The following is a 13771-nucleotide window of genomic DNA, read 5'->3' as shown; positions in this document are numbered from 1 at the left end:
TACTATATGTACAGCAACCAGCCTCTTCCATCCAGAGATTAATGACCATCCTCCGCACATTCGGGGAATATTCCGGCTACCGCATCAACTGGGACAAGTCCCTAGGGCATGTCCTGGTGGGGCCATAGCCACAGCTAGCAGAGGACTGTGAGGGCCTGTTATGGCAGGAGGTATTCCACTATCTGGGCATTTGGGTCACGATATCAGACTCAGAGTTTCTCCGACTAAATGTGTCGGAGCAACTGGAAAGGCTCCACACAGACGTGGAATACTGGAAGACTCTTCCACTCTCCTTGATGGGATGTGCTGTCCTGTTTAAAATGATGGCCCCGCCCAGGTTAATCTATGTCCTGCAGAGCTCCCCCTTTCCGATCCCGGAGCAGATCTTCAGGACGGTGGAGTCGGAACAGCGCTCCTTACTATGGAACGGCGGGTGCCCGAGAATAGCCCTCCGGAAATTTCAAAGAGGGCCTTATGAGGGGGGACTAGCGGTCCCGGACATTTGCCTATATTATTGGGTGACGCAACTGGTCAATATTAACGGTTGGGTCTTTGCCCCACAGGACGAGCCTGCATATAGGATTGATCGTATGGTCCTCGGTAGAGGTGACTACTTAACAGCTCTCTATTCCAGGGGAAAGAGTGGTAGGACTTTACCGCCCCAAAAGGCAGTGGTAGTGAAGGTGTGGAAGCAGGCGACGAAGCTACTGGGGTGGGAGGCGAAATGTACGGAACACACGCCATTATGGGCTGGCAATTTCCTCCCGGAAGTTGCGAAACTGCGAGGTCTACGCCAGTGGAGTCTAATTGGTATAGAAGTACTGGGAGATGTGTGGAAAAGGGGAAACTTGGTGGACTTTGCGACCCTGCAGACAGAATTTCAGATGTGGAATGGAGAATTTTTACACTATCAGCAGCTTAAACATGCCATATACACACACATGAGCCAGGGGGACCAGTTACCTGAATATGCCCCGTTAGAAGATAGGTTGTTGCTAGATCCCATGATTGACAAGGCTATCTCCCTCACCTACAGAAAACTCATAAATAATCTTCCTGACCCACTTGGACACCTGCGAGAAAAGTGGGAATCAGACGTTGGCCTACTGGAGGATGACGATTGGAGTGAGGCCCTGCAGTGTCCCCGAGAGGTGGCGATTCGCGGCAGATTTAGACTAGTCCAGTTACGTATTCTTCAAAGGTCATACACTCAACGGACGGTACAGTACAAAATCGGTTATTTATCTTCACGATTTTGTCTGAGGGGTTGTGGTGAAGAGGGCACTTTCTTCAACATTCTATGGGAATGTTCCAAGATTCGGGCATACTGGGCCAGCCTGGTAGCTATAATGGAGGAGGTGGTGGAGGCAGAGGTCCCTATGGAGGCACGCTGGCATGTTCTGGGAGTGACGGGCGACGTTACTTGGCCACAATGGGATAAGACGTGGCTAGCCCTGGCAAGTATGGTGGCCAAAAGAAACATAGTGAGGTTATGTGGGAGTGATCTATTATCAACGGTGGAGGAGCGGGACTTGGACTGGTGCCAGAGGGCGGAGAAGGTAATATATATGAGTCGAGGCTGCCCCAAGAAATGGAAGAAGATATGGGCAGCATGGAAGCGCTATAGGGGGGACTGGAGAGAAGCCCAGACTGGGGCTGAGTCAGACTAATGGGAAAACACCACAGATGCTGTCCTTCTTGTAGGATTTGTTGTAGTAGGGCTGGGGGATACCCAATGGACCTGGACTTTTTGGCCCGCTGTGCATAGATGGGTACATTTTAGCATGGGCGGGAGAGGGGGTAATTGAGGAGGGGTAATTGATTGTATGGGGGAGGCTTTGGTTGGGGGTTCTAGCAATGTCTATTTCGACATTCGAAAGGGTCATTAGGGGTTTGCTTTTTGTGTGTAGGCCGATCAGAGTACTGGGAGGGATGCTAATGGTCCACTTTATTTGCAGTCGCCAATGATTTGCTGATGCTGATTGATGTGTATTGTTTGGAGTCGATTTTATAATAAAAAGATTATTTTTTTTTATTTGATTCTATCCTTTCACCAGCTACAAGACTCGTTCAACCTACCCGACACCTGTATTCAGCAATATAATACTTTAGCTCCCATATTACAAGATTATCTACAGAAATTTCTTTCTATTCCCAATCCCGACTTCTTTTACACCTGACACTCCTTTACATCAAATTCCTACTGATACTATTCCTAGTGCCTCCTTTATCTGTAAAGTGTTATCTACACCAGATGGCTCAAGGAGTAAGTCAAAGATTGAAATGGAATGGGTACAGGATCTTTCCCAGATATAATCTGTATCTCAATGGGACAGATTCTGGCAAAAACTGTTTAAAACTTCCAAAGCTGCAAATATCACGCAATCCCTATACTTCATTTATAATAGAGTTGTTCTTACTCCCCTACTTTTACATAAAGGCAACCACTCTATCTCTTCGAGTTGTAGGTCGTGTCTGAATGCTGAAGGTTCTCTAATTCTCTTATTATTTTATTGTCCTAAGGTCTATACTTTTTGGGAAGCTATATGGTCCAAATGTATGTTGATTTTTTCATATAATATTCAATTTAACATTCACAATGTTTTCTTAGGTACAAAGTCTCCTGATTTTGATTTAATTACTTCCAAATCTTTATTACTCGATTTTTTTCCGGCTATGGCTTTTAAAGTTATATTAATTTGCTGGAAAGATAATTCAAAAATATCTTTTTTACTTTGGTGGAACTTAGTATGTGATGAACATAGAATAGCATATGTACCTCAATCTCTTATTCATTTACAAATTAAATCTGATTTACTATGGTTACCTTTTACTACTTTTCTATCATCTTCATCTTAATCTTTACTGTTAATTATTTTATTTCTCATATATCTTTCTTTTCCCTCTTTTTCTTCTTCTTCTATTTTCTTTCCTTCTTCCTTCCTTTTCTCTCTATCTCCTAATCTTTGTTTCTTTTCCTTCTCTTCTACTTCTCTATGAAAATAACTGTCTTTCTTTTTATACCATTTTCAATCTAGTTTTTACACAGGTTATTTTATAGATTAGTATAATATGATACATTGTTGTGTAGTATATACTCATGTTTTGCATGGTCACTGTTATGGAAATTTAGTATAAAATGTATACATTAATGTACCCACTCATGCTTTATTTCATCTACTTCATGATTACTATTTTTGTTTACGTGTAAGATAATTTATATATCAGTACTGAATTGTTTATTTCTATTCCTGTGTTTTTTACCTTCAATAAAAATTATTTAACAAAAAAATATATTAGTAAATCTTGGCCTGAGCCAGAGAGGTGAAAAGGCAGGGATTGCGGCCTGCAAGTGATAGCAGACCACAAGGTCTTTTTTTGCATTTGAAAACTCAAAGCTTTTTTATTTAGGCACCCTAATTTCCTTAAGGTTTTCAGTTTTCAAAAACTTCAGTTAAACTTGGCAGTGGTCTCTTCACCACAGGCCACTCCCATGGAGCTGCTATTCCAATGTTCAAGGGGTAAAAAGGCCCAAGTAGACTCCCTCCCATTTGCAAATGAATTACCACCCCTCCTTGGAAGTCGGGAACTTATCAATGGTTTGTGGCTGGAATTACAGTCACAGCCATTGATATATTAGGTATTTATGCAGTATTTGGAAGGGATAACCAAAGAAAGCCTCCTATAAATGCTATATTGATAATCATTTCTAAACCTATTTTACAAGCTTGAAAAACGGGTTTGACTCGTAAAATGGGTGTAATAAATAGGAAAATGATTTTTACCTTCGATTAGTCAACTAGAGAGTTTAGGCCTGGTAAAATGTTAATACATCTAGTGACGTGTACTTACAAAATAGTGTGTGTGATTGTGTGTGCGTGTGTGTCTGTGAAATCTTTCAGATGTATGCACAAACTCATAGTAGTCTTGCAGTCAATGTCACCCTCAGATGAGACTGTTTGCTGTTCACGTATTTACTGCAAAGTAAACACTTTCTCAATACATTGAGTGTTTGTGTTCCCTTTGTGTCTCTGGAATGGGGACCATTATTCCCTTTATATTTGGAGGGGTTTACCTTTGCCAGGTCAATAATTTGAAAGGCAAGGTGACAGATAAGGCATAAGTAGCCGGATTAGCTCAAATTCTAGGAATCTCTGACGCAGGACACACGATAATGAAACATATATAAACGTTCCTTTCCCAGTGTAATAGTTGTGAAACTTGATTGAAGCACCACAGCCTCGAGATGAAGCTCTTTCTTCTGCTGGTTCTGGCAGTCTGGCATCATGCAGGTAAACACAACCAAGAGAGAGAGTCAGTGCACTGTTCTACTTCTTTGAAGCTTGAGAAACAGTTTACTTCCATGACAACCAATAGAGCGAGGGAGTTAGGGACATTCTTGGGTCTTATGTAGAGTTATTTACTTGATTTGCATGCACAATTTTTGAGACTTTGCTGCTTCTTGATCATGTGTTGGGTCAGTCCAATGTGCTTCATTTTCAGATTGTGCAGGTGGACCTGATAGGAGGAGTGTGAACTAACAAGCCTTGTATTAACAAAATCAAGCATTTATGATATTTCCAAAATGGCAGATCATCTTGTCCCTGGATGTGAAGAGCAAGATCATAGTTAACGAGCATAGATGGTCTACCTGTGGTGAAAAATCTCACCAAATCAGAATCTAGTATTCTGGATAGCTGTTACTTTAGGGAGGCAACATATTTTGTGTTAATAACCTCATGGATTAGTAGTACGTTTTTAAGCCTTGATCTCGTTTTCATGGAACCTCAAGCAAAGGATACCTTATCAGAATGGCACACAATTGCATTTATACAGCTGTTGACTTGAACATTGAGGAGTGGTATTACATTATTAGGGTGTAATAGGTAAAATCTGCCCATGTCAAACTACTGGTATGGTGAATGATAACTAGATCAGTGTAGTGTTGGTAATACATCTTTGAAATCCATTAAAGGAAATCTGCAATAAGGAATGGCGAACCATATCAAATCTCCATTAGTATGACAGGAATAATGCCTCCTAATGTGCTAGGAGCCATGGTGGGTCAAAACATTATTACCTAGAAATTGACCAGTGAGGCACGGTGTGTCCACATCAAACATGCGCATACATGTATGACGTCACATGCCGTTCCTTTGTGGGCAACACAAACATAACATATTGGACTGACTAGCACTGTCCAATATGCAGAAGGGGAAGAAGCACTTAGGTGGGACTGTCAGTACGACTTATTGATAATTAATTGACTACAGGGGGGAACTGCCACTTTCCTCTCTGGGGCACACTGCCCATTGATATAGGGTACACAAAAACCATAAAACGTAGAGTAGGAGCAGTGTCAGGGATTCTAAGGTCCTGAAGAAAACCACTAACCTCTTCTGGCTAGAAAGTTGACCAGAATATGTGGTGAATGATTTAGATTCCCCAATATCTGATTCTTGTTTTTAATAGTACAGGTGGCTATCTTGATAAAATGTAGTTGGCCGTCCACTATTGTAGCTTTATAAAATTCTGACTGCCAAGTTTAACAATATCCTGGTCTTTAAAAATAAATTATGTCCACAAGAACTTTTCCTCCAGGAGCCCGTACAAACAAACATGCTGCCTTTTCTGAATGAAGTCCAGACCCAATGATGAAGCATGCCACCGCTGGCGGCTTAGTGTCCTGTGTCCTAAAAAAGATATACCTTTTGGACAGTCAGGATTCCATGAAGAACCATCTTGTTAAAGTTCGGGATGACTTTTGTTGTTACGGCTCAGCCTAAAGTTCCTGAAGGCCTGTCTGCCTGCCCGCTGTGGGAAGGAGGGTGGCTTACCTTGCAGGAGGGGGTTACAGTCCAGAAAGAGATGCCCAGCATATTCACGTTTTAAGGAGCACCCAGAGAAAGTTGATTACCACAATGGGATGCCGGGAATGACAGGTGGTGTATAGGGTCATCTATGACATCTCTGAATGGTCTCTGTGTGACATTTACAAACCAACTATCACTGTGTTGTCTTGCAACTGCCAAGTGCCAGAAAGACAGGTGCTGCCCCTACTGATGTCAGGAAGAGGAGCTGAGCTACAGGCAAAGAGTCATGATTAGCCCAGAAGCCACAACTGCTGAAGTCATGATATCACGGATGAAGCGGCCTGAAGCCTACAACTGCTAAACTTGATCACATGTGTTCTGCTGAACAGTTCGACTATGCCAACTACTTTCACCAGTCCCTGTTCCAGTGCTGGGGCCACAGAGAAAAAGAATACACCACTATGAGGTTATGTGTGTGAACAGTAACTGCTGCACTGCTAAAACTGAAATGTCAACCAGCAGATAAAAGCAGGGTAAAATCTTCAACTGGGAGGAGACACTAAAACCTGTACACAAGTCTTCTGCATGGACTTGCAACATTGTCACCCAAATGAATGTAGTGCTTCAGAGACTTTGTGCTTAGTTGCGGAATGATAAATGGTGCTACTTGAAGGCAGCCTGCACCTGTGCCTAATTGATGCCTATACCCACAGTATATTCGGGCTGTTGTTATTGGAGGTTTCAGATAGTAAGGAGGTAGGATCCTGGAAGGGGTGTTGTAGCATCTTACTGAGAATTGTAACTTCATGTGGAATTCTTTAAACCTGACTCTGGAAGAAAGTAGCAACTTTAAGGGTCTTGGTCTTACTCCTGAGTCTTTTTTTTAAAATAAAGTTACTATTCATTAGAGATTTTCAAAAATTGTAATTTTCAAAATGAATACCTAACCATAAATCAGAAGAATTTTTGCACACAGAACAACCACTGGGTAGTGGTTAGAAATTAAATGAAAAAAGCACCAGCTCCAGTGAACCTCTGCATGCCGCAAAAGAAGAAAACAGCAAAAGGTACCCTCTCTGCGTACCTGCATAGACTAGGCGCATTAAACACTCACTATTGCAAATATCATGGCTTTAACTAAGAAAGATTTGGTGAAGAGCCTCCACACATTCAAGGTGGAATTGCGGGACAAAGTACGTCACAACTTCAACAAAACAATATCTAACATGAGAGCTGACCTACGCTCAAAGATACAAAAATTACACACGGATATAGATTCTGTGTACCAATGCATCCTGGATCTTATTCACTAGAGAGTAACTGTTCCTATGAGTGGGTGCTAACCCATTCAGCAGCGTGAAGTATAGGTGAAGAGCAACAGTAGTTGACAAAAACATCTATCTTCATCAATGAGTAAAGGTTGGATGAAGGCGAAATCCTCCAAATTGGAGAGTTGCCCTCACACACCCGTTAAGGTGTCATGCTTCTTCATAGGGCGTTATGCTCCTCGTGGGGGTGGCGCAATAGTCTCCCACATTTTTTTCTTCTGGAAAATATTTTTCAAAGTAGTGGAAGGTCTCCTATTTAACGACCAGTAAATATGGTGGCCTAGGTGGGTTTTTAACTGTGAATTTGATTGTGAATTAATTGCTCAAAGTTGGTGTAAAATGTTATTGTTAATGTATTGAAAATACTCCCAAAGTAAAACATTGTGGATGATTGTCACTTCCCTAACATTTATTTCCAACCATCACCACGAAACGCTCATGTTGGGTACACCCATCACAACAAGATGATTCTTGCTTATATTCTTCATCCATAACTTTTGCTTGGGAAGTTAATGTTTGCAAATTCTCATTTGACGAATCACTTTCAAATGGCACATGTTTACTCACTTGAGTTGAATCAGAATCCAATAAAATGTTTGTAAATCAGACTCCTGAGAACAGCTGTCCCATGTCATTTCAAATTCTCTTACTTTGCATTTTACAGCTGCCTACCCGACAAAGGTCGAAGATATCAATGATATTGTCAATGGCTACAACTGTCCACGAAAAAGTAAACCTTGGCAGGTCTTCCTGGAGTATCAGAAAGAGGATGGGACCTACTCTTGTGGGGGATCCCTGATCAATCAGAATTGGATTCTATCAGCTGCACATTGTATGGGCCTGTGAGTGTCTTTCTTCTTCTGTTCAATCCTCTATTTGTTGAAATATGTAGTGTCTTAGTATGTTTAAAAGAAGAATTAAAAACCATCTATCTGTCACATGTTTTCATTCACATAGTTTCTGAAATGTAGCATTTATTAATGCTCCTTCATGGCCTGAAGATGGTAAAAGGAGCCAGTATTTAAGTCGATTGCATTGCTTGGTTATTACTGTGATTGCATAAAATGTATTTTAAATTGTTTTATATTTTGTTTAGACTTACATTATGTGGCATACTCTAGCTGTTCAACAAACTGTCCATTATCATCATGTGCAAATTATGAGTACAACCACCAAAATAATTACAAATCTTAAAAAGGAAAAACATAAAATGATATAATATTAAACAGTCCCGAATAACCACTGATCTTAACCAATTTAGAAATCTGGGCTGTGAAATAAATCACAACTACATCTACCTCCCACCTCCCCACCGAAGGTTTAGCACCTGAGTCGAGCTAGAAAGATGGATTACTAATCCCCTTCCTGACAAAATAGAGCATATGAGTCTCTCTGTCCCTGTCTCAACTAACCCCCTACAAGGTGGAGCAGTAGTTTGGGTACTGAGGGTATACATTGTGGATTAGACTCAGTCCTAATGACATGGCATGATATGACTGTACAAGCAACAGCTATCAATAATGACAACCAGCAACTCCTATTACATGCCAAAATAGAAGGAAAGCCACATAATGGAGATCCTAAGTTTATGTTTGCTAACTCAGAAATGAGATGTTTTTATTATGATCTTCTTGAAAGAATTATGATGACTGCTCAACTGCCTTGAACCTTGCCCGGACCAAAAATTCATATTAGTTTTTGGCAAAGGCATATTTTTAATAGTGCAAATCTTAGTGTATCTAATGGACCCCCTACAACATAGTCCACCCAGTGCGAGTGTTCTCCCTGAAACACCCTCCAATTTCCTTGAGTTTTGAAATGCGTTGTACCTCTTGTGTGGGTAAACAAATCCCCAATAAGAAAGTCTTCATTCCCCTTTCCTCCCCTCTCCCCACCTTTCCTACCAATAGGCATTCCTACCATTGCCTATCATGGTTATCAAGTTCCTCCCTAATCCTTCTACCCCGCCTCCCCATCAATGCCATTCTCAGTATGCTCTCTGAGGCATTATTCTCTTCCCTATCATATGTAGGTTACGGACCTCTCAATCTTGGATCTGTGACTGCATCTATGTTCATAGGACAGCCTCCCCACCTCTTGAAGAGCCTCCTTTTTAGCTGCCTCAATCTCTTTTATCATTGCCATAGTGTTCTGTTTCCTGCTGTGCACCATTTGTCAGTGCCTGCCCTGTGCATTTCTTTTTGGCCCTTCTCATCATTGGGGTGTTCATAAGGCGGGTTCCAAAGCCTTCCCACCTCTTGAAGAGCCTCCTTTTTAGCTTCCTCAATCTCTTTTATCATTGCCATAGTGTTCTGTTTCCTACTGTGCACCATTTGTCATTGACTGCCCTGTGCATTTATTTCGGCCCTTCTCATCATTGGGGTGTAGGTCATCTTGTAGCCCTAAAACTTGCTGTGCTTCCGCCAACATTTTTGCAAAATGTTTGGCTTCATTCCAGGCGAATATGGGAAAAGTGGCATCCCCATTGATACTGGATTTTGTGTTTAGGCAGGAGTTTTGTTAGTTGCTGCAATTCCCTTTATCTTTTTAGTGTGGAGGCTGCCAGAACTTGTGAGATGTTCAACTTCTGTCAGTCAGATTCGATCACCTCCTGGGGTCGACGAGTGCCATCATTTCTCACTTCTTTTCCAATAAAGGTACTCTAATCGGTGCATATCAGGGGACTTTTCAGTGGGAGCCCAGAGTCAAAACCCTATGAGTACAATGCAACCTGAAAGGAGCAGACTGTGGTTTGATGTAACATTTTCTGGATCAAGCTCTGAATATTGGCTCCTTCTTCCCCACCTAGTAGGCCTCTGATTCTGATTCAGTTCGCAAGGTCTTCCTGTTTCCACATTCTTTCTACAAACTGGTCTTCTAATCACATCAGTCCATTGTCAATGTAGTGTAGTTCTTCCGACCGGTCTAAGGTATGTTCTATATCGTCAAATCTGGCACACAGTGCGCTCATATCCTGCCTGATTTCTGTCATTTAGTTTTTTTGCGTCTTGGACCATGCCTATCTCTCCTTTAATTTCTTTAAAGAAGCTCTGTAAGTTGTCTTGGTACGTGGTGACTGGCACATCTTCTCCACCATCCTCTTAGGTGAGGATCTGACAGATCTTTATGTTCTCTTGACTTTTTCTCCCTTATGCCCTTTGGAGATTAACATATCCTTAATATTGTGGTCTCTGCGCACCTTACCCGATGCCATGTCAGGGTCTTTGTGTGGTGTATATCCAGGCCCTCGGACCAAAGAGGCCTCTGCCACTGGGCTTTAACAACTGACCATTTGTAATATTCAGTCATAAGAAGATGTTCGTTACTACGCGACTATATGGGCCCATTTAGATCATCTGCTAATCTTGGAGCACGCAAAATGTGTTCTTAAGGTGGACATTTTATAAAACGTCAAAATTCAATTCTGGCTTTCTACTCAAGGTTCCAGGATCTTCTAGAAATTGCATAGATGTTTTGCTAAGCAATAATCCAAAGTCTTTGCTTCATGCCTTTCTCCTAATGCCCCTAATTCCTAATGTCCTAGCAAAGAATCATAGAGAAATGGCATAAGTAATTCTCGCTATACCCCGCTGCCAAACAGACCATGATTTCCATTGCAGCTTGTCTTATCAGTAGCTAAAGAAGTAATATTTTTTTTGGTTTCCTCCCCTCTACATTAATACCTTCTTTTCTTAACCATCTATCGGCACATTAGGCTATTTGTGTGGAGGATGAAATGTCAGAACTTCTAAATCTAGGGCTGTCATTGCTGGTCCCGCTTTCTATTCAGGCATCCAGGAGGGAGTCCACTAGAAGATTGTGCAATCATCATTGATCTCTCTTTAGCAGATGGTGTCTGTTTCTCTCAAGTGAACTCTTCTCCTGAAAATGTTCTGCAGTTTTTTACAGTGGGTATCTTAAGGTTACAGTGGTCAGTTATTAAGGCTTTTAGATCACCTTCGAGTGATCTGCATATACCTGAATACCTTATGTCTCGTATTTTTAAGGGCTTTGCATTTTTCAAGGGGTTAAATCCTCCTTGGAATCCTCCAATAGTTTTAGGTTCTTTATAGGACTTTCTCCTTAAGTCTTTGAAAGTGGTTGCAGAGAACTTTTACCATGAATCATTTGTTCTAGTGACAATCACACTTTGTCACACAAAGACACTTTGAGATTAGGGTATTTTCCCTGTTGCTACCCTTACTTAGGACTTTTTTTACAATACAATGTTCTGAGGTGGGATCCAGCTTTAAGTCCTAAAGTTAATTCAAACTTTTATAGAGAACAGGAAGTGATGCTCCCAGTTTATAGCCTGAATTCAGTACATGAAACAGACTAAAAGTTACCTCTATTAGATGTGGTCATAGCAGTTAAAATGTATTTGCATGGCGCTGCTTGGATAGCAGAGTAGCTGGATGCTCCTCGTCTCAGTTTCTTGTCCCACCTAGCCTTATCCGCATTTTGCCTCATAAATTTGGGGAGCTCCTATAGAGTGGGGTTTGGAGCTCCCTGTTGGGAGGGAATAATATCATATGGAGTGTCTTTGACCTGGTGAGCATTGCAGAGGAGGAGTGGTCCAAGAGTCCCATCCTGGCAGATGGCTCAAATGTGGAGTGTCGCAGGTTAGTGGCGGCTCTGGATGGGGCCACCTTGCAAATAATGGCTTCAACAATTTATCAGCAGTCTGGAGGGGGCACCTGGAGTTGCAAAGGTGGGCGCTGTGGCCCCTTGACTTGGGTGTCCTCATTATAAGCAGGACTAGTGACCACATGGTTTCTCAAGATGGAGCAGACTTGGCCTAATTCATATATAGTTTGGGTGATCCCTGGGCTTGGGCTGAGGGGTCCCTACCGTTGGTGGGGTAAATGGGATGGATAGCTGTTTGGCCCCATGAGCAGTGGGGCCTTGGGTGATGCTGGGCACCCATTGTCTGCAGACCAGGTGGGCCCTAAATATGGCATACCTATGGTAGTACTGTTTGTCCAATGTGCAAACTCAAGGTCCCTGGGTACTATGAGCGGAGGAGCTACTTGGTGATGCCTTTCCCCTCATGCAACTGACTGTGGCCTAGGAAGGCCTTTGTTGCTACACATTTATGGTGATACAGGTTGACCCCGTCTAGCATTTCAAGCAGAGCACAGACTCCAGTGAACCTCTGCATGCCGCAAAAGAAGAAAACAGCAAAAGGTACCCTCTCTGCGTACCTGCATAGACTAGGCGCATTAAACACTCACTATTGCAAATATCATGGCTTTAACTAAGAAAGATTTGGTGAAGAGCCTCCACACATTCAAGGTGGAATTGCGGGACAAAGTACGTCACAACTTCAACAAAACAATATCTAACATGAGAGCTGACCTACGCTCAAAGATACAAAAATTACACACGGATATAGATTCTGTGTACCAATGCATCCTGGATCTTATTCACTAGAGAGTAACTGTTCCTATGAGTGGGTGCTAACCCATTCAGCAGCGTGAAGTATAGGTGAAGAGCAACAGTAGTTGACAAAAACATCTATCTTCATCAATGAGTAAAGGTTGGATGAAGGCGAAATCCTCCAAATTGGAGAGTTGCCCTCACACACCCGTTAAGGTGTCATGCTTCTTCATAGGGCGTTATGCTCCTCGTGGGGGTGGCGCAATAGTCTCCCACAGGCCTTGCAAGAGGGCTCTTTGGTGCAGATCTTTTGTTAGTGGAACACCGCAGTAGTGAGAACGGATGTGTGGGGAGTGTGCAGGTGAATTAAAAATAAAGTAACAGTGACTTAGGTAGTATTTATTCTTGGGTCCATTCGATATAGTTAAAAGCAGGCAAAAAAGGAACTCATATACCCTGCTTTTAGTGAGGAGGGTTCATTCGTTCTTGCTGATTGAGTGAGTAGGGATACAGGTTAGTAGTCAGGGCTACATGTTTCACGCCTCATTGGTCCCTAATAGATCCTATGGCAGTTCATCAGGAACTGGAGAAGTTTGGAATATAAATATGTAGCAAAGAGGTTCGAGAGAAACATACAATACACCCTGTTGTGGTAACCTGATTCATGTGAGTGGTCTAGGCGTATCTGAAACCAACCAGTATCAACCAATCCTACGCATAGATCCAACCTAAAGAAATAGAGAAATAAAAAATAAAACTGAGTGAGATAGTGCTGATAGCGATATGACGGTAAGCAATGTCACAGGTTAGATGATATCCATTCAACTCCTGCCAGCATTCTATACACGTTCACAGCAGGCTAAATGTGTCATAATATAACGGTGAATTCTTAGCGGTGTGCAACTGTGACAGCATTGTTACACCCTATAGAGACTTAGGGTGCAAGAACACAGGCACATAATCAGTGATGTAAAGCGCGTACTTTACCCCAAATGTTATCCAGGGATGCCTCAACCGCGGGAGAAGCGGCTCAGAAGGTTACCTTGAGAACAAAAAGGGGGAGGAAGGAACAAGGGGTAAGTGGGTAGGGTTTTGAGCCAAAATCACTCCAGGGGCTGGAGCTTAACACCTTGGCTGCTGCCCAGATTCATCATCGGTGCTGAGCCCTAATGTTAATGGGTGTGGTCATGACGGAATGGTTCTGTCATGAGCGCAGCTCAACCGATTCTCATGACGGAACCATTCCGTCAT

General features: G+C 42.2%; 1 protein-coding gene across 1 annotated transcript in view; it reads left to right on the top strand.

The window, feature by feature from the left end:
• The first annotated feature begins 4204 nt into the window (after positions 1 to 4204).
• The window catches only part of LOC147707764 (trypsin I-P38-like), an 89711-nt gene continuing 80144 nt past the window's right edge, over positions 4205 to 13771 (top strand). Inside the window, exons 1-2 of the mRNA XM_086926617.1 lie at positions 4205 to 4292; positions 7806 to 7983. Of these exons, the coding sequence (XP_086782743.1) occupies positions 4247 to 4292; positions 7806 to 7983 (224 nt within the window). The 5' untranslated portion in view covers positions 4205 to 4246. The remainder of the gene's footprint in view (positions 4293 to 7805; positions 7984 to 13771) is intronic.

Source organism: Lissotriton vulgaris, chromosome 6 (assembly GCF_964263255.1).
Source record: "Lissotriton vulgaris chromosome 6, aLisVul1.2, whole genome shotgun sequence".
Classification (NCBI taxonomy): domain Eukaryota; kingdom Metazoa; phylum Chordata; class Amphibia; order Caudata; family Salamandridae; genus Lissotriton; species Lissotriton vulgaris.
This window is presented reverse-complemented; position numbering and strand designations above follow the sequence as displayed.